General features: G+C 38.2%; 2 protein-coding genes across 2 annotated transcripts; both read left to right on the top strand.

Annotated features, from left to right (window-relative positions):
• Positions 1-1,686: 1,686 nt before the first annotated feature.
• Positions 1,687-14,704, top strand: LOC145771669 (V-type proton ATPase subunit d-like). Its single transcript, XM_082583401.1, has 7 exons — positions 1,687-1,830; positions 8,504-8,675; positions 9,054-9,232; positions 9,630-9,787; positions 11,246-11,422; positions 11,662-11,739; positions 12,587-14,704. The coding sequence occupies exons 1-7, from the start codon at positions 1,692-1,694 to the stop codon at positions 12,749-12,751; spliced, it is 1,068 nt and encodes a 355-aa protein (XP_082439527.1). The 5' UTR covers positions 1,687-1,691; the 3' UTR covers positions 12,752-14,704.
• On the top strand, positions 14,517-19,296 carry LOC145771844 (V-type proton ATPase subunit d-like). Its single transcript, XM_082583577.1, has 4 exons — positions 14,517-14,555; positions 15,617-15,793; positions 16,031-16,108; positions 17,378-19,296. Exons 1-4 carry the CDS (start codon positions 14,517-14,519, stop codon positions 17,540-17,542), a joined length of 459 nt encoding a protein of 152 aa, XP_082439703.1. The 3' UTR covers positions 17,543-19,296.
• The last annotated feature ends 2,302 nt before the right edge of the window (positions 19,297-21,598 follow it).

Below are 21,598 nucleotides of genomic sequence, written 5' to 3' on the forward strand. Positions count from 1 at the left end.
ACTAGATGGAGCTAGTAGTATTTGGGGACTTGGTATTAACTTAGTTGGTTAGATCTATGCTTGTGCTTTTCAACGATAGCAAATCTGTTGAAATTGAGCAAGAAATGAATAGGCCTAAATGGGAGACAATTAATTGTCGTGATCACGCAGGGCGTGAACTGAAAGACAATCGATTCGCCATTGAAATGCATTGGGCAAAAGCTTCGTTGGGGGGCTGTCTTCGAACAACGATTGCGCATATATTAAATAAGGTATAACAATGAAAGTTAGCACTTCAATAAACAGTAACATGTTCTTTTAATTAGATTTGATTTAGATTGTTTATCATTTAAAATGATAATATAGTTTCGGGAGAGAGTTTGCTTTTTTATACCAAAGGCAGGCAAGACACAACAATACCACAGGGTTGAGCATTACAACAGTATATATTTTTTTACATATTTACAAAATAGTTTAACATTCAAACGTTTTCGGCTTAACCTAAGCCCTCATCAGGAATCTGAAAATATTAATAAAATGCAATAAATTTCAACTTCTTGAAGGTAACTAGCTAACTAATCGTAAGCATCAAGAAATACGCAGCGGTTAAAAGCAATAGTGTGGAAAACAAACAGACGGACGGAAAACAAAATTACATTAGAAAAAGGCAACCAACATGACTACAATAAACGAATTAGCACCAAATGGAGCTAGTAGTTTGGGACTTGGTTTTAACTTAGTTGGTTAGATCTTTGCTTGTGCTTTTCAACGATAGCTCAGTGGTTACGCGCCGGGCTCAAGATCACACGGCGCTGGTTCGACTCTCGGGGTGTGCGTTTGAGCAACGCATTTCAGGACTGCTCTCCATTCAGCGGCACCTAGTGAATGGAATAATTTCTCGGCAACAAGACTTCAACAATCGGAAAACTTCACTCTGCCAATCTCGGTAACCGGCCCTGTGTCAAGTGCCTCTACAAGTATGCGAACAAGTACCAGGAATAACCTATCAAGGCTTTGTCAGTCCGAGGATAAAGATTCAAAACCAAACCAAACCAAACCAAACCAAATCTGTTGAAATTGAGCAAGAAATGAATAAATGGGAGACAATTAGTTATCGTGATCACACAGGGCGAATATTGAAAGACAATCGATTCGCCATTGAAATGCATTGGGCAAAAGCTTCGTTGGGGGGCTGTCTTCGAACAACGATTCGCTCGCATATTAAATAAGATATAAAAATGAAAGTTAGTACTTCAATACACAGTAAAATGTTCTTTTAATTGGCTGTCGTTTAATGTTTTTATCATTGCAAATAAACATTTGATAGTGGTTTGAATTTGGTCAAGTTTAGGTGGCCACCAGATAAGGCTAGTAGTATTGTGAGACTTGGTATTAACTTAGTTAGTTAGATTTATGCTTGTGCTTTCCAACGATAGCAAATCTGTTGAAATTGAACAACAAAGCAATAAATGGGAGACAATTTCCTTCTGGTGTGTTTCAGTGCATTTCTACCCCGCTCTTCTTCCTTCATAATAGTCCATTCCAGCGTGTGTGACGTATCATAACGTCTTCATTTTGTCTGGTTGGTTGACCAGCAGGGGTCTTGTGAAAGAGCACCTTGGTCTCTTGGCCATCCTTGTGTGAACAACAAAACAAATAAACTGAACGTAATGTTTTCAAAAGCCTGATTCTATTTTGCAGATTTATCAAAAATGAGTTCGTCATTTAGTCTCTCAGAGTTGTTATTTAATGTGGACGATGGATTTTTAGAAGGTCTTGTTCGTGGATTTAAAAATGGAATTTTGAAAAATGAAGATTATCGCCACCTGACTCAATGTGATTCACTTGATGGTAAGTGGTTTTGGTCACAGTAGAATGTTTTGAGAGACATAGTTTCATGCTGCCTGAGTGCCTGCATGGCCAAGTGGTGAGAACGTTTGTGCAACATTCGAAAAGATGTAGGCTCGACTAAGGGTGTTCAATTTCGATTTCGATTAAGGTGATATTCGAAATTCGTTTTTCGTATCGGACATATTTGAAATTATAGCAGTCCTTTCGGCTGAACGCGGTTGAAAGTAACGCAAGTGGCGCGAAATCTGTTGTTGCATTTTGCAAGCGAAAAAAGACTTCGACGCATGCGCATTGTCGGGGTGCAACCTAGTTCGTACCCTGAACACTTCGGACCCTCAGTTCGTACCCTAAAAAGATCGAGAGAAAAAATTAAACAAAGCCGAAGTCGCTGATCGCAGTTTAATAGCACAAAGTCGAAGTCGCTGATCGGAGTTCCCACTCCACAAACAAACTCGAGGGTTAGGGTTAACGGAAAACGCGGTTAGCGGAAACTGCGGAAAAAATATTTGCAGAAACTGCAATCAGCGAGAGTTAGAGAGCAGATTACTCGATGGTTAGAATTAGGGTTAGGGTAAGCCGAAACTGCAGTTAGCAAAAACTGCGAAAAAATGTTTGCGGAAACTGCGATCAGCGAGGGTTAGGGTTAGAGCATAGATTGCTCTATAGTTAGGGTAAAGGTTAGCGGAAACTGCGGAAAAATATTTGGCGGAAACTTCGATCAGCGAGGGTTACAGTTAGAGCATAGATTACTCTATGGTTAGAGTTAGGGTTAGGGTAAAGGTTAGCGCAAACTGCGATTAGCGGAAACTACGGATAAATGTTTGCGGAAACTGCGATCAGCGTGGGCTAGGGTTAGAGCATAGATTAGTCTATGGTTAGAGTTAGGGTTAGCGGAAACTGCGATCAGCGACTTCCGCTTTTTTTAATTTTTTCTCTCGATCTTTTCAGGGTACGAACTGAGGGTCCGAACTGTTCAGGGTACGAACTAGGTTGCATCCGCATTGTCGATCACATGACTACCACACGCTCTCGCGGGTCCAACGGGCAGTCCTGCACCAGGGATGCCAGGTTGGCATTTTTAATGCCAAATTTCACAAGTTTCTCTCAAGAATGAAGATAGCTAGGTTGTGCAATAGCAGAAAGTGTAGGCTGAGCTTTGTCGCAGTTTTATCCATTTTTATCGAATCCATAGGCGCCTAAGCCGTGGGGGCAGGGCCGTAGCCAGACCGCAGAGCAAGGGGGGGGCAACTTTTTTTTAGGGGGAAAAGGGCAAAAAAATTTAAATGGGCAAAATCATTAGCCTATAATTGTAGCTGTTGCTCAAGAATATTGAGATTTTGCCAAGAGGGGGCAAAATTTTTTTCAGGGGGCGAGGTCCCCCAGACTCCTGGCTGGCTACGGGCCTGCGTTGGTGCCAGGCCCCCACGCATATTTCTGTGTGGGGGCAACTTTTTATGCTGTACTGAATATTGATACATAAAACAATAGATGAACTAGCGATCGTCAGCAGGAAAACACTTTTTGAATGCAAACAGCAACAGCTTTGCAATAAATAATCACTATGAACAAGTTGCGATGCTACAATCCAACACCAGACAACAAAATCTGTCATTTTTACATTGATTTAATGTCTGCAGACGTTGAATCAATGTAAAAATGACTGATTTTGCTGCCTGGGACATAGCAAACATCTACCATTTTGTGTCGATTCAATGTCATCAGATGTTGAATGCATCCAAAAACAACATAATTTGCTACGTAGACGGAGCGTGCGTTTAGCTTTATGCGCTTGCAAACGTACTCGATGTCGCTTTTGAGTCGAAACCTCTGCACTCTGCAGTGAAAAGCTTGCTGTGAAGATGAACTTGAAGTGTTTGGGATCCCAGCGACCTCGGTGGAGCGATCGTTTTCAAAAGCTGGTCTGACCGTCATGAACCTGAGATCCCGACTGACGGGTGACCATGTCGATCAGCTTGTGTTCATAAACACCAACATGAGCCTGGAGCTGTAGATGTTATTTTGTGTTCTTTTTTTCGCAAATTTTCATCGCTTTTTTTCACGTTTTCTAGCAAATTTTCATGTCGTTTCTTTCAATAAAATCACATTTTGCTGTTTGGTGAATAATTGTGATATTCGAAATCGAAATTCGAAAATCGAAAACAAATTGAATTTCGAATATTCAAATAATCGAAATTGAACACTCCTAGGCTCGACACCACTCCACCCAGACTTCCAGAGCAGAATGTGTCTCAGCAAAAGACACTTAATAAGATGCCAAAATAATGGGTGCAGTTGACTTAAAGACTATAAGTCACTTCGCTGCTTCTTGTCTGTTGTACCACATAATGTGATTACATATTCATCATCATCATCATAATCCATCGTCGGTTTGTTCCCCACTAGTGGGGGTGGCCGATTGTTTCCGCGCAGCAATTGTTTTAATCCCTTTTCTCCATTTCACTCTGTCCCTTGCATCTTCCTCCTTCAGTCCGACTTTTTTAAATTCATCCTTCACTTGTTGTTTCCACGTTCTTCTTGGACGACCGCGTTTCCTCTTCCCATCCACCTTTAGATCTAGTACCTTTCTAAGAAAACTTCCTTCCTCCCTCATCACATGTCCATACCATCTTACTCCATTTGCCCTTGCCAGTTGGTCTATGGTCTCTCTCATCTCTAGCATATCCAACAATTCTTCAGTCCTTTTTTCCCTTCTCGTTTTCACCCCACACATTGCTCTCACCATTGACCTTTCCGTTGTTCTCAGGATTGCCTGTTCACTCTCTCTCAATATCCATGTCTCGCTACCATATAGCATTGCAGGCCGCACACAGCTCCGATATACTTTTTTTTTCATCCATAGTGAAAATTTTCTGCCATACAACATACAACATTTCCCCACATTCCCTGAACTTTGCCCAGCCCAATCGTGCCCTTGTTGTCACCGCTGCTTTACATCCACCACTTCCATTTATCCTATCACCCAGATAACAGAAGTCTGTCACTGTTTCGATGCCATGGCAGAACTCATCATCATGGCTTTCCACTTCATTCCTTCCTTTACTGCATTTCCCACAAACAAAACACTTCGCCAATGCCACTGCCGCCAACGCCACTGTAATATTGTGATTACAGTTTACCGGTACGGTAGCCTATTGTGTGTTTTTTTAAAAAAGATGCAAAAAAAGTAGATTCATGCTTATTTCACCTCAAAACTACTTTTTACAAATGAAGTGCCTTTCACTCACAGTATATGCTTGCATAACTCAATAAAATAATGCACTAGATGCTTGAATGTTGCATCATCCATTAATTTCAAGATCAAGTTGGATGTTGCACCATCCACTGATTCAGTCCTCGAAGTTAGCGGCGGCACACGGCAATTGCCGTGGTAAATGCCTCCGCAAACGTCATAATGGCCATTCTGCTACGGCAATAAAAATGCCGTCGCGAAATGAGCACACAAAATTAATTAGGACAAAAATTGTTCAAAATTTCTTCCTCTTTGATTTACTCGCAGCAGGAGTTTAATAAGCAGAAACATCGCACCAAGACCTCACCTCGGACTATTATACTTGTTGTGAACACTCACACAGTCTTCGAAATTAGCATATTTTTACTTCGCTAAACGTTAACGAGGCCAAACTGCAAAAGTTGAAATTGCCTCGGCAATTGCTGTGAACGTTTATTACGAAAAAATTGTACCAAAACATGCAAAACGAGAAGAGAAAAAAATAATCGAATAGTCTATCACGACCGCACTGTTTGATTTGTTGTGATGTAATAATACCAAAAGTATCGATAAAGCGATCAACGCGATACGCACGCTGTTACGGTAATTCACGTAAAATAAGTCATTGGAGGGGGGAAAGTAAGTTAATTTTGGGTTGATTCAGCGTTCGAGTCAGCACAAATCGATTTAATTTTCCCGACGGGTTATATCGCGTAACAGCAAAGCCCAATAAGAAATTTACATTTGTTTTACATTAATTCGACATCTAGCGACGTTGAATTATCATGAAATAACGTTAATTGCTCAATCAGGTACCGGTAACAAATCAATAGCTCCCTGCGAGAAGATTGCCTCGATTTACGTATACACTAACATAATTTCGGCACAATTAGGATACTGCGAGCAACACAAAGTCTGTTGGATAAAGAACTAGTCAGAATCGGAATCATCGGAGGATGAGGTTGTCGCCTCGTCACTGGAATACTTGAAGACGCAAAACTGCCCGTTCATGAACGCGCGATGCCATATCATCGGAAGCATTACTTTTCTTTACTGCCGAAGAACCATTTATCCAATTTTGTACCACTTTTTATATTCGCAACGACACCGGTAAACAATGAGCATTCGATGAAAGAATAACTTTTACGTTACAATTAAGCCAGTATTTGTAAGGTTGCAAACTTTTTACAGTTCACAAGAGCATTGTCAGCGCATAAAATAGCTTGCCTGATGCTCTGGGCTACCGCCGTGTGACACACGATGAAGAAGAAGCGCATAAAATTTCGTTTGATTAAAGCATGGACTTCTAAATAGTAGAATCTGGACTGGAAACCGACTGTATGCAGTGTACAACAGTTGGCCAAACAGTTGGTACAACAGCCAAGTTTAGGGTTAGTTACTAAGGTATCCAAAAACCTCCCTTAGCGAATAACCCTAACTCGTACAGTGCTGGTACTGTACGAGAAGGGGTGGGGCAGCAACTGAAAAAGCACTAAAATAAGAACTGGTAACTTTTTGGCCAATTGTTGTACACTTCGTAAAGTCGGTTTCCAGTCCAGATTCTACTACTGTATTTAGAAGTCCATGGATTAAAGCATACGGCAATTGCCGCCGCAATCCAAGGTTTGTTGATTTGGCGACGGCAATGTTTTTGCCGTCGTAGACGGAAGCTAATTTCGAGGGCTGCTGATTTCTATACCAAGTTGATGCTACCGTGGTAGAAATCACATTATTGCAACATTTGCTTTAGATTTGAAGGCAAGTGGGTTTTTTAAAAAAAACCACCCGGGTTTTTTTGGGTCGGGTAAAATACCGACAACCCTGGTTTGTCTGCTGCGAGAATAGGGATGCAACCTACTTTGTCCCCCGATTTCATCCCCTGAAAAGACTGAGAAAAAAAATAGAACAAAGCCGAAGTCGCTGATTGGAGTTTCCGTAAACAGTTTTCCTAAATAGGGCATTATGCACTGTGGATGTGGCGCTATATAAACGTTGTTATTATTATCAGTCCTTGATTTCATCTGAAGCTCGATCTGGTAGTATGGTTTGTAGCTGAAAGTTAAGCTGAAACTCTTGAACGTTTAAAAATAAGACTGAATTTAATTATATTTCAAAGCAAACACACTTATGAAGTGGCCCAAAAGTTTTATTAGTTTCCAATTTTGTTTATTTCTTTTAACCATATCCCTAGACCCTAAGGAGAGCCTTATGCATTTTTAATCAAAGGTTTCCAATTAGTATATTTTTAAATTTCTGCATAAAAGCATATACCTTGGTCCACTAGATGCAGGGATGTCAAAAAACTTTTTTTTTGTTTTTTTTACTGTATTTCCAATTGCTTTATACATTTTTTCAATTGACAACTATTTTCATTGGGCCTAATCATAACAAAGAACTGCAAAAGAAAAGGGAAAATTATAGCTGCTGAGTAACTTATTATAAATTAGTTTACTGTAATGTTGACTTGGTTCTGTACCGTAAGTCAGAAGTGTGGCCACATGCTCAGCATGTGGCACCAATGAACCACCCAGCTTCAAGTGCTACCAATGAGAACTGTTCTGATGATGAATCGTGGGAAATGCTCTCCCATTGGTAACCATGTTAACAGTCAACCTCCTTTGTTATTTTTCTTCATTTCTTTTATATATGCATTTATTTCTTTAATTGGTTTTGTTATATTATTCTTTAAAATCTAATTGGTGAATTTGCCGTCAAGTTGACTGTTACAGGTTGACTTGTCTTGATTATTTCAGAATTGATATTGAGAAGCAAAAGCCCAAATTTTGTTCCAGCATTTACAATTTCAGACATATTGTTTGCACATAAAATATTGTTTTTTGTTTTTAAAAAGAAAACAAACATGCTTTAAAAAATAGCAAGAGTAAAAAAACGACTTAGGCTACATCACTAACTAAGTGTCAGGCTGACAATCATATTATTATGTACTGATAGTTAACTTTCTTTCATAATGTAGCATACATTACAGTAGAAATGCTGGACTTCTTATGCAAGGTTACCAACTTCATGCTTGAGTTTCAATACAAGTGCTCAGTAGTACACAGTATCTCTGAATCTGCTCTGGCAATGTCAGGGCCGTCTGATGGTTGCAGCAAGCAATGAAAACTTGAAAACACAAGTGCCTTTCAATAAAATCACCAGGGAATGCTTGTAACTTCTGGTCAGTTTAATAAGCTAAACCAATAGATAAGTGACTAAAAGTTGGCAAAAAAATAAAATAAATTGAATCCAACAACTGTCTAATGTTTTGAAAGTCATTGATGAAATTGGTGATAGCTGCAAGAATAAATGATTAAAAACCATGTCCAGTTATGAGAGTTTTAATTGAAAAATGAGAATTACTGTTTTAATAAAAACACTTCTGTATTTGCAATTGCTTTTTATACTTCTATAGACTCATAAAAAATACTTAATGTGTTTTATCAGACTTGAAGCTTCACCTGCAAGGAACAGAATATGGAAACTTTCTAGCCAATGAACCTTCTCCTCTGGCAGTGTCTGTCATCGACGACAGGCTTCGTGAAAAACTTGTCATTGAGTTTGAATATATGCGAAATCATTCTTACAAAGAATTAGCTAGTTTTATGGATTACATAAAGTAATTATTTTCAATTTAAAAAAATATCTATTAATTTGTGGTTGGATGCACCCACAGTGAATTAGTCACCGATTAAGCAGATCTGCTGAATAAACAACTAATTTTGTATACAATACTACTGTTTTGTATGCACCAACAGTAATCTGCTGATTAGAATTACTGATTCAAAGACAAACTTTTCACCAGACGTAACTAATTGGAACGCTGTTTGGTTTGGTTGGCACTGCCAAGCCTGGACAATTTAGTGACATTTTCTTGTTAGTTTGATAGATTTTGTAGTAACTTTAAAGGCAAATTAATTTTATTTCATCAACCTGATCTGGTATATTATGATGGCACATGATACAGTACGTACATAAATATTTTATAATTACTCAGATACAGTTACATGATTGACAATATCATTCTACTTATTACTGGAACACTTCACCAACGACAACTTTCTGAATTGCTGCCTAAATGTCACCCTCTTGGCATATTTGATCAGATGGAAACTGTGACCATTGCCAATACAACGGCTGACCTCTACAATGCCATACTGGTTGACTCACCACTAGGTAATAGGTATAGTGTAATTGTTTTGTAAAAATCTTTGATATATACTGTTCACAGTGTTCAGTCACTGGTATTGCTTACTTGTGACGCTAGTTTGGAATCAACTGGTTGGAAATAAATTATGGTTATTACTTATTATTATTATCATTTACTGCAAATAATTTTGTATAAGATTTGGAACTTGCCTTGGTGGAGTAAATTTTTTTCTTTCTTTTATATAAAAAGCTAGATGTCCAAAAAGTAGCTTGTAGGCCTAAAAATGACTTTCAAAGTGATTTTGGTCATCTACCACATGCACCCATGTGGCTAAATGCTCCGAAACGTCATGTGACCTCCTTAATCGGCAAAAATCCCATAACTTTCGAAGTTCTTATTTGAATGAATTTTTTCTTTTTGCAGCTCCGTTTTTCAAGGAATGCATTTCTGAAGAAGATCTCAATGAAATGAATATTGAGATAATTCGCAACACTCTCTATAAAGCTTATATTGAGTCCTTCTATGATTGGTGCAAAGAAATGGGCGGGGCAACAGCGGATGCAATGTGTGAAATATTAGCTGTGAGTTTTTACATGTTGTTCAACAGTGATGTTGCTAAGTAAATTTACTGATTTGCTTAAAACAGCTGCTGAGCTAATATTTATATAATTGAGCAGGCTATCTAGAGTATACTATGAATGTTGTAACGATCGCTCAGCTCTTAGGTTAGTTTCTCATAAAATTTCGAGAGGCTTCGTTTGTTTCATGGTAGTATGTCTTATTCAAAGACAACTACTAGAAGTAAAAATGAACGGAAAACGAAATAGGGACAGACCACCAAGAATTTGGACCAATGATATTAAAGACTGGTTAGGACTTGATTACAAAACTGCAATAGAAAAATCTCACAACAGAGAAACTTGGCGCTTCATTGCCTCCAACTCTCGATGAGAGGAAGGAACGTAATGGCGATGGCCGATCAATGTGTGTGTCATAGCATGTCACCAAAACTCAAAAGCATTTAATCTATTCTCAAACTCGAATGGCATCATTGTAGAATAATGAAATGGGTAAGCGATGTGATTTCTGAGCGTTTGTAATCTTGTGAATTGTTTGAGGTGGTGTTTAAATGTTGGCAACTTGGCATTCCATGTTTTCAAGGACCTGGCTGCATTTTCTCTCTCCTGTGTGACGTATGTTTGTACGAGTATATGTCAATGCATCGCACTTTCTATCTTTAGTTAGGATGTTACTATTACTAATGACACGGGTTTTATTTAGATTCATTAACGTAATAATTTCCGTGCACCAAATTGGTAACTGCCATTGTTTGAAACCACAAGAAATCATACCACCTTTCGTGTGCTAGCATATCCGCTATAATTTTAAAATGTAGATTGAGTATAACCTCCTCACTGAACTATTGAAATTGCTTGTACACTGTACAGTTATGCTACAATAACTATTTTAAGTAGACTAGAGGTCTTGTGCCAGTATATATCGATAGCAGCCGATTTTTAAACTGAATTTGGCCGAAGTTGCCAATATCAATGAGGGAGGTTTATTAACCAATATTGTACGAGAAATGTGTAACAAGCGTTGTGATGAATTGTTTACATGTCTTGGTATGAAGTCCTTTAAGCAGTTTTGTACTATCTAAGTCCAAATAATTATATTCAAATTCAATTATATTCAATTGCCCTCCGCTTACAGCAGATTGCCCGTCAACATGAGATATCTGTTTCCATGAGTCACGGTTTTTAGCTAGCTCGCCTAAGCTCAATCTAAGTATCTACCGTGGCGTTGTTATTTTTGCAGCATTGTGATGTCACAGTCAGTATCGATGAAATATTGACAGTTTGGTAATTAAGGCACTACTTTTATTGTGAAGATTAGTTTGATAGGCGAAGACTGAAGAGTACATTTCGTAACTTCCCAGACAGAAAAATCCGTCATTTTTACATCGATTCAACGTTGAATCGATAAAAAAACGACTGATTTTGTTGTCTAGGTTAAAACTTGTCAAACACTGCTTGCAGTTTGAGGCTGACCGTCGGTCCATTATCATCACCATCAATTCCTTTGGGACCGAACTGTCCAAAGAAGACAGAGCCAAACTTTATCCTCGACGAGGAAAGCTGTTTCCTGATGGCTTGATTGAACTTGCTAGAGCCGACGACTATGAAACTGTAAAGCGGATTGCCGATAACTACGCGGTAAGCGATCGATGAAAACCTCGCAAATCAATTACGCTGCATTTGTTTATGATAAAGTTGTTTATCGATCTAATTCGTCTCATCCGTTGTGTCAGTGCTTCCATTTTGAATGAAATTATGTGCAGGTGCATCAGATGCTTGGCTGTATTGGCTACAGCGCCACACAAGAGCAAGCAGTGTTATAGCTATTATAAGTTCGAGTTCATGATGTAACTTTAACAGCCTTCTATTTAAACCAGGAATACAGGACTTTGTTCGAAGGCACTGGTAACAACCCGGGTGACAAAACGTTGGAAGACAAATTCTTTGAACATGAGGTAAGTTTGTTTGTCACTGTGGTGTTATGATAAACGGACACTGAGAAATTAGGCTAATGCAGCATTTCATATAGGAATGTTATCCTTAGGAACTTCAAGGTTGCTTGTAGGTGAAATGAAACTGCTCGATAATACATTGGCTCTTGGAACCTGCTTGTCAATGGAAATTGTTAGCTACGTATAAACAAAACAATGCTGCCAAGTCTTTTTCACAAGCGCCATTCCTAAAAAGAGTAATAATAATTGCAAGAAAGCGATTCAGAACCAATTAATTCCACAAAAAAAGGAAATCATAAACTTACTGTAAGACGTTCGCATCTCACTGTCGACACACGAAAAGTCAGTAGCCGCATCGGTACATACAAAAACCAAGTTCACATACACGCAAAAAGCAAACGCGATAGCAATGTTTTACAAAAAATTAGAATTGTCTACTGTATCTACCAACCACCCATTGACAGTGTGCAAATAAAGTATTGAATTTTACCCTCAATCTGTTTTCAAACGGTTGAAACTCTTCGCTTTTCATGACCTATAAAAGAAGAATCCCAGCCAGCGAAATTGTTATTTTTACATCGTGTCATCAACTCCTACGTTGAGGCGATGTGACGAAACTTTCTGGTTTGGATATTTGCGTCGCAATTCCGTTTTGAGGATATGGCGAGCAATCCTTGCGATGCAACCTGTGTTGTTCAACGACGACAACGAGTGATGACCGGCTGGGAATCGAACACAGGCCCCCGTATTCTCAGGTCCACTGCACTGCCACTGCGCTAGGTATGCACGTCGCAACCAGTTCACTCCAGTTGCTTTTTTCGTTTTTAAAGACTGATATTTTCTTTGCTAGGTATTGCTCAACGTGAACAGCTTCATGCGTCAGTTCCAGTATGGCGTCTTCTATTCCTACGTGAAGCTGAAAGAACAGGAGTGCCGAAATATTGTTTGGATTGCAGAGTGTATCGCTCAGCGTCATAGGGCGAAAATTGAAAGCTACATTCCCATTATTTCCTAAATCACCATTTTTTCCGAAAGTTTTTTTTTACTATTATGTTCTGTAGTTCGGTGTGGTTGAAGTACAAATACAATTTCTAAGAAGTTCAATACAGTAGAATTTGCTTAATTTGTCATTTCAAGAGGATTAGAAGAACGTGACGATTGACGAATTCCACGAACTGACGAATTATGCAAACAGGTCAACCTTATGAATTATGCAACCGGAACCAACAAAATTGTGACGAATAAGACGAACTGACGAATTAGACGAATTCTTTTGTACTATAGTCTGACTTGCTCTTCACTGTCAAAGCCAACGGGTTTGCGGTGCCGAATTTGCATGTCTTCAAGGCACACATGCGCTGTCCATCGCTGACAAGTGTGGACATCGCTTAAATCCACTAATTGGAAGGCGACTTGATTAAACAGAATAGCTTTGAATCTCACGGCAGTTTAGCTGCCAGGAATTTCTCTTTTTAATTCCTGGTCACTCGTCTTTCTGGCCTAAGGTTGAAAAATTGAGCGACTAGCCTATTTGGTGATCATGTGGCATTGTAATCCATTGCCATTGGTGCTCATGTACGGTATCTGCAATTACGTTGTTCAGACTTCAAAATAATCGTTTACACTAGTATTTAAAGATTATATTTAAACGGCAGTGTTAGTGTATTACTGCTACAGCCTCGGATATGACTGCAAATGTGTTTTTGTTAACATAATTCTATTTAATGAAGTATTGCAATTAAGTCATGTGCTTGTATAATTTGTATAGTTATTACTTAGTTACTTACCCGTTTTGTTTAAAGAACCATCTGGGTTTTTCTCCTAAAGGTACCCACAATTACAGTCAGTGCATTCAATGCCTTTATACACGGCGACCTATAGATTGCTATACTTGCATCCCTACATTTGTCCAAGATTATTACCTTAACTATAAATTTCAACTAGAAAATTTTCTCTATAACTGTAACTTCGAGAACTTGCTTCTGTCACCTGCAATAATTGTTCTGTTCTATTTATACCAGCATGTATGTTGTTGTATCAGCATGCTGATGTTTAAGTTGGCGTTTGTTTCTGTTATGCTCTTCAGGTTATATGTGTGTTATCTGTTGTGTTATTCCATTGAGAAATTGTGTTATTTGCACTTTTCTAAATTGCAAATATTGTGCTCATAAAAGGTTATTACAGCTTTAGACGGGTCAGTATTTAGTACAATTTACAAAGTTTGATTTTTTCCATTGACTGCCCGTAATTGTTTTCATTGATTGAAGTCCACCTTAGATGTCGTGCAAGTATCAAGCAATCGTTCTGTTTCAAATTCGGTTCACTTGAGGCTGCTGTTGGAACGCATTAGTTTACCTGATTGATCAAACTATGGCCTGTGGTTTGTAGTGTAGATTACGCCACACTCGCAGATCTAGAGAATCGTAACTAATCGATGTGTAACTTATCTCAATGGCTGCCGACATGGTCAATCACATTGGTGTTTGGTTATGACATGGTCAACCATTGTGGGAATCCGTAAATTTTTCGATTTCTACTTTTTGCTTTTTCAATAAAAATTTGTGAAATTTCTCGAACTATGAAAATTGCCAATTTTTGTTTTCTGTTTTATCCAAACTAAAAGTTATCCTAGGAGCAATGTGATGTGATGCAGTGTGATGTGAGTGATATGATGCAGAGTGATGCAATAAATGTAAACTGTTATGAATCAATACCGCATCTTGTTCGGTTGTTTTCATTAATGTTGTAGCTAATACTAAGATTTTCTTGTAAACTTAACAATGTATTTCCGAACAAACAGCATCCGCGTGCAATATATGGTACTGTGCAACCTCGTATGGTGAGATGGCTCCTGCTTTCATACAGTTCAAGAGTTTACGTAGGAGAACAAAAGAACTATGGTAACACTTTTTTGAACAGAAAATATATTGTATTTTAATGCGCGTGTTCGGCATTTATTTGTTGTTAGTCCAGGTATGCGTCGGCGAAAGCTTTATCAATAAATTATTATTCAAGTTTCCGAACATGATTGAGTTCACTTTTAGTGAGTCAAATAATAACTACACTAAACATCAGTAAAAAATAAACAGTAGCCTATATTGAAGCGGGTGGTAGGCTTGAGTGAAGAGTAACTTAGTTTTCCGTCAAAACCCGACTAGGTTTAATAACGAGCAAAGTCGCACCATTGCTTGCAACTTGTAGCCAGGGTTGATATGCCCTATAGAAATGTATTCATGTAGTAGAGTGTTGTCTCATTCGTACTCGCCACACGACCAATCCATCCCGAGTAGAAGTAATTGCGAAAGATAACAGATTAAGTAAGGTTCCATCTGGCTGCAACCTGTGTTCAGGATGCATAGCAAATGTCCTGTGGAGATGTGCTAATATCAAGAGTAGTAGAGCGTTGTCTCGCACCTCATCTCCACACGCGCATTAACAAAACAACATATTTTTCTGTTCAATATAACATTTTGTGTGAAAAGCATTGCCCTACCTGCCAAGCTGATACAATCTGCAGACTTTACTAGAAATAGCACCTAAATGAACGGGCGCCACAGTGCTCCGCACCTAAATATCCAGACGCCACAGTGTGCGCGCCTATTTGACTGGCGCCTAACTGTCTGCGCCTAAAAGACGTGGACCCTTATTTTTGCAGCATTGTGATGTCACAGTCAGTATCGATGAAATATTGACAGTTTGGTAATTAAGGCACTACTTTTATTGTGAAGATTACTTAGTTTGATAGGCGAAGACTGAAGAGTACATTTCGTATCTTCCCAGACAGAAAAATCCGTCATTTTTACATCGATTTAACGTTGAATCGATAAAAAAACGACTGATTTTGTTGTCTAGGTTAAAACTTGTCAAACACTGCTTGCAGTTTGAGGCTGACCGTCGGTCCATTATCATCACCATCAATTCCTTTGGGACCGAACTGTCCAAAGAAGACAGAGCCAAACTTTATCCTCGACGAGGAAAGCTGTTTCCTGATGGCTTGATTGAACTTGCTAGAGCCGACGACTATGAAACTGTAAAGCGGATTGCCGATAACTACGCGGTAAGCGATCGATGAAAACCTCGCAAATCAATTACGCTGCATTTGTTTATGATAAAGTTGTTTATCGATCTAATTCGTCTCATCCGTTGTGTCAGTGCTTCCATTTTGAATGAAATTATGTGCAGGTGCATCAGATGCTTGGCTGTATTGGCTACAGCGCCACACAAGAGCAAGCAGTGTTATAGCTATTATAAGTTTCGAGTTCATGTAACTTTAACAGCCTTCTATTTAAACCAGGAATACAGGACTTTGTTCGAAGGCACTGGTAACAACCCGGGTGACAAAACGTTGGAAGACAAATTCTTTGAACATGAGGTAAGTTTGTTTGTCACTGTGGTGTTATGATAAACGGACACTGAGAAATTAGGCTAATGCAGCATTTCATATAGGAATATTATCCTTAGGAACTTCAAGGTTGCTTGTAGGTGAAATGAAACTGCTCGATAATACATTGGCTCTTGGAACCTGTTTTTCAATGGAAATTGTTAGCTACGTATAAACAAAACAATGCTGCCAAGTCTTTTTCACAAGCGCCATTCCTAAAAAGAGTAATAATAATTGCAAGAAAGCGATTCAGAACCAATTAATTCTACAAAAAAAGGAAATCATAAACTTACTGTAAGACGTTCGCATCTCACTGTCGACACACGAAAAGTCAGTAGCCGCATCGGTACATACAAAAACCAAGTTCACATACACGCAAAAAGCAAACGCGATAGCAATGTTTACAAAAAAGTAGAATTGTCTACTGTATCTACCAACCACCCATTGACAGTGTGCAAATAAAGTATTGAATTTTACCCTCAATCTGTTTTCAAACGGTTGAAACTCTTCGCTTTTTATGACCCATGGCCACCTGGAGATGCGGCCTGATTTGTCACATTTTGCAGATTTTGATTACAGCTACTGCTAGTGCTTGACTGACATTTTTTGAGATGTTTTTACTTTTTGCGGTTTCCTAATGACATAAAACTTTTTGTTGCCGTGGGGAAGCAGTAGCAAATGAGAAAAAGTCAGTTGAAAAACGCAAAATCAGACTGTTATTGAAAATTAACAGTCTGACTAAAATCTTCGAAATCAAATTTTCTTTGTTTTTCAACATGTGAGGATGCTAAAACCTATTGTGTCACCTGGGGAAAAGAATAAAGAAAGCGTAAAAATTTAATGTTTAGAAGAATTTATTTAAACGTTTGTCCAAAGTTAGAAAAACCAGGAAATGTCTGCAAAATGTGACAAATCAGGCCGTATCTTTAGGTGGCCATGTATGACCTATGAAAGAAGAATCCCAGCCAGCGAAATTGTTATTTTTACATCGTGTCATCAACTCCTACGTTAAGGCGATGTGACAAAACTTTCTGGTTTGAATATTTGCGTCGCAATTCCGTTTTGATGATATGGCGAGCAATCCTTGCGATGCAACCTGTGTTGTTCAACGACGACAACGAGTGATGACCGGCTGGGAATCGAACACAGGCCCCCGTATTCTCAGGTCCACTGCACTGCCACTGCGCTAGGTATGCACATCGCAACCAGTTCACTCCAGTTGCTTTTTTCGTTTTTAAAGACTGATATTTTCTTTGCTAGGTATTGCTCAACGTGAACAGCTTCATGCGTCAGTTCCAGTATGGCGTCTTCTATTCCTACGTGAAGCTGAAAGAACAGGAGTGCCGAAATATTGTTTGGATTGCAGAGTGTATCGCTCAGCGTCATAGGGCGAAAATTGAAAGCTACATTCCCATTATTTCCTAAATCACCATTTTTTCCGAAAGTTTTTTTTTACTATTATGTTCTGTAGTTCGGTGTGGTTGAAGTACAAATACAATTTCTAAGAAGTTCAATACAGTAGAATTTGCTTAATTTGTCATTTCAAGAGGATTAGAAGAACGTGACGATTGACGAATTCCACGAACTGACGAATTATGCAAACAGGTCAACCTTATGAATTATGCAACCGGAACCAACAAAATTGTGACGAATAAGACGAACTGACGAATTAGACGAATTCTTTTGTACTATAGTCTGACTTGCTCTTCACTGTCAAAGCCAACGGGTTTGCGGTGCCGAATTTGCATGTCTTCAAGGCACACATGCGCTGTCCATCGCTGACAAGTGTGGACATCGCTTAAATCCACTAATTGGAAGGCGACTTGATTAAACAGAAAAGCTTTGAATCTCACGGCAGTTTAGCTGCCAGGAATTTCTCTTTTTAATTCTTGGTCACTCGTCTTTCTGGCCTAAGGTTGAAAAATTTAGCGACTAGCCTATTTGGTGATCATGTGGCATTGTAATCCATTGCCATTGGTGCTCATGTACGGTATCTGCAATTACGTTGTTCAGACTTCAAAATAATCGTTTACACTAGTATTTAAAGATTATATTTAAACGGCAGTGTTAGTGTATTACTGCTACAGCCTCGGATATGACTGCAAATGTGTTTTTGTTGACATAATTTTATTTAATGAAGTATTGCAATTAAGTCATGTACTTGTATAATTTGTATAGTTATTACTTAGTTACTTACCCGTTTTGTTTAAAGAAACATCTGGGTTTTTCTCCTAAAGGTACCCACAATTACAGTCAGTGCATTCAATGCCTTTATACACGGCGACCTATAGATTGCTATACTTTCATCCCTATATTCGTCCAAGATTATTACCCTAACTATAAATTTCAACTGGAAAATTTTCTCTATAACTGTCACCTGCAATAAATGTTCTGTTCTATTTATACCAGCATGTATGTTGTTGTATCAGCATGCTGATGTTTAAGTTGGCGTTTGTTTCTGTTATGCTCTTCAGGTTATATGTGTGTTATCTGTTGTGTTATTCCATTGAGAAATTGTGTTATTTGCACTTTTCTAAATTGCAAATATTGTGCTCATAAAAGGTTATTACAGCTTTAGACGGGTCAGTATTTAGTACAATTTACAAAGTTTGATTTTTTCCATTGACTGCCCGTAATTGTTTTCATTGATTGAAGTCCACCTTAGATGTCGTGCAAGTATCAAGCAATCGTTCTGTTTCAAATTCGGTTCACTTGAGGTTGCTGTTGGAACGCATTAGTTTACCTGATTGATCAAACTATGGCTTGTGGTTTGTAGTGTAGATTACGCCACACTCGCAGATCTAGAGAATCGTAACTAATCGATGTGTAACTTATCTTAATGGCTGCCGACATGGTCAATCACATTGGTGTTTGGTTATGACATGGTCAACCATTGTGGGAATCCGTAAATTTTTCGATTTCTACTTTTTGCTTTTTCAATAAAAATTTGTGAAATTTCTCGAACTATGAAAATTGCCAATTTTTGTTTTCTGTTTTATCCAAACTAGAAGTTATCCTAGGAGCAATATCGGAGTGATGCAATAAAAGTAAACTGTTATGAATCAATACCGCATCTTGTTCGGTTGTTTTCATTAATGTTGTAGCTAATACTAAGATTTTCTTGTAAACTTAACAATGTATTTCCGAACAAACAGCATCCGCGTGCAATATATGGTACTGTGCAACCTCGTATGGTGAGATGGCTCCTGCTTTCATACAGTTCAAGAGTTTACGTAGGAGAACAAAAGAACTACGGTAACACTTTTTTGCGTGCCAGAATTGGGCTATCCCTGAGTCAACAGAATAAGGAATGCGTTTATGCTTAACCAGTGTTACGTAAATGTTGATTAGGGTTGTTCAAAAAAACATTTTTTTGTCGAATTTCAGTGGGACCCCCTGGAATTGTTAGGTTGCATCAAAAAAACCCACAAACCAAATCTGAGCACGTTTGGTTCAGTATTAACCGTGCAACGTCAATTTGAAAATTTAGATTTTGATTAAAATTTTCAAAATTTTTTTACCCCCCCCCCCCTGAAAAAAATTTTTTTTTTCAACTTTTTTTGCATTGCCTGCAATAGAATAGCTGTAAATAAACCTGTTCACAGTTTAAAAGCGAGTAATCATGGTATAAATGGTTTATGCGAAAAATGGCTTTTTTGCATGTTTTTATGATCTTCGGATAAGTTCTGAATGTTGATACAATTGTGTGAATATTAACTGCACTATTTTTTGATCTTTGACATCACAGATCATTGTGAGTTGTCTCTTGTATAACATTATGTCGAACTTCAATTCTTGTATGTAACTGATAAGCTGTAGTCAACTAATCTTTTTGATTTTCTCCTTTAGATATTATTCTAGAACAAAAATTTGTGAAAAGTGATAGTTAGAGTTTGTTCCTGATTGCATAATTACTGTACAAGTGTACTGTAATTCTGCAAATTTGTTTACCTGCTGCCATGCATTCTACACGTTCAAAAGATGTGGAAGTACTGTATTTTTAATCAGAAATCCCAAAGATCAACCATTCTCTCAGTTACAATTGCCAACAAAGAGAGCTGTTTTTTCTATTTGAAAATTCAGAAAAAGCTAAGACAGGATGCTGTGGCCACTACATGCAGTGAGATTGAATTCCTGTGGAAAAAGATCTCTGGAGGATCCACACCTGAATATTCCTGTTTTCAGACCAAGAAAACTATCAAACTGTGGAACGAGCACAGGCTCGTAAACATCCCAAACAAGGTAATACGAGAAAAGAACAGTTTGGCGCTGATTTAGATACCCTTTTTGATATAGCAAAAGCATGGATATCTAGAGAAGGGGATATGAAGGCTTGCAGCCATTGCCTTATTCTCGTGACACTACCAGGGCGGTAGTTTGTAACACGTTAAACATGTGGTTCTTTTTAAAATCGCAGAAAGTTTTGTAGTGCAGCTGGTACAATGAGCTACAGAAGACAGTTAGCAAATGTAACGTAGAGCATATTTAAAGAATACTTGTCTACAAAGACAGTTGAAAAGCTGCCAGTAAGCTTTTATTTTTAACAAAGCCTTTGCAGTAGGCTAGATGTAAAGCAAGTATATGGGTAGCTGAATTAACAAGCAACCATGAGCATGCAGTGAGTATCCAAGCCTGATGCTAATAGCGCAATGCAAGTTGTCATAACAAAATTTATTGAACTGCTATCGGTACCAATTGTTATTTCACGAAAAACACAGATTATTTACGATAAACAAAAGCCCTTCTATTGTCAGACATAATAAAAGCCTTCGTATCCCCTTCTTTAGATATCCCTGAGCAAAAGCAAATATTAAAGAAAAACTTAATGAAGAAGACTATGCTTTCGTGAAAGATCAACAAGGCCAGCAAAAGTCTACATTTGGATGCAAAGCTAAAGCATTGGAAAAACGCCTTCTACGGAAAAGAAGAGCAGAAGAAGTTGAACTGGGAATGAAAAACAAATCGGTGAAGGAGATGGAAGTATTAAATTCTGTGGAGACTGACCTTGATTTCCTAAGCAACAGTGATGCCAGTTCAAGCTGTGTGAGCAGAGAAGATTGGGAAGGTACACCCAACATCCCAGCGAAATCACAATCTGTTTCCTTAGAAGTGCCAAGGCAAATAACTAAACTGCCACAAGTCATAGCAGCTGCTGATTGCTTTAAGATCTCAAGTAATGCATTAAATGATGTTCTAGAATAATATCTAAATGAGAAAATCAAAAAGATTAGTTGACTACAGCTTATCAGTTACATACAAGACTTGAAGTTCGACATAATGTTATACAAGAGAGAGACAACTGACAATGGTCTGTGATGTCAAAGATCAAAAAATAGTGCAGTTAATATTCACACAATATTGTATCAACATTCAGAACTTGTCCGAAGTTCATGAAAACATGCAAAAAAGCCATTTTTGCATAAAACAACCTCACAACTATTGTTAAAATGTGACATTTATACCATGATTACTCGCTTTTAA

This window comes from Aplidium turbinatum, chromosome 6, assembly GCF_918807975.1.
Source record: "Aplidium turbinatum chromosome 6, kaAplTurb1.1, whole genome shotgun sequence".
In the NCBI taxonomy this organism is placed as follows: domain Eukaryota; kingdom Metazoa; phylum Chordata; class Ascidiacea; order Aplousobranchia; family Polyclinidae; genus Aplidium; species Aplidium turbinatum.

Excerpts from the sequence above, each read along its gene's own strand:
- LOC145771669 (XM_082583401.1), top strand. The coding sequence starts at position 1,692 with ATGAGTTCGTCATTTAGTCTCTCAGAGTTGTTATTTAATGTGGACGAT. Across the intron at positions 9,788-11,245 it reads CAATGTGTGAAATATTAGCT|TTTGAGGCTGACCGTCGGTC; the intron begins GTGAGTTTTTAC and ends CACTGCTTGCAG. Across the intron at positions 11,740-12,586 it reads ACAAATTCTTTGAACATGAG|GTATTGCTCAACGTGAACAG; the intron begins GTAAGTTTGTTT and ends TTTCTTTGCTAG.
- LOC145771844 (XM_082583577.1), top strand. The coding sequence starts at position 14,517 with ATGTATTTCCGAACAAACAGCATCCGCGTGCAATATATG. Across the intron at positions 15,794-16,030 it reads GGATTGCCGATAACTACGCG|GAATACAGGACTTTGTTCGA; the intron begins GTAAGCGATCGA and ends TATTTAAACCAG. Across the intron at positions 16,109-17,377 it reads ACAAATTCTTTGAACATGAG|GTATTGCTCAACGTGAACAG; the intron begins GTAAGTTTGTTT and ends TTTCTTTGCTAG.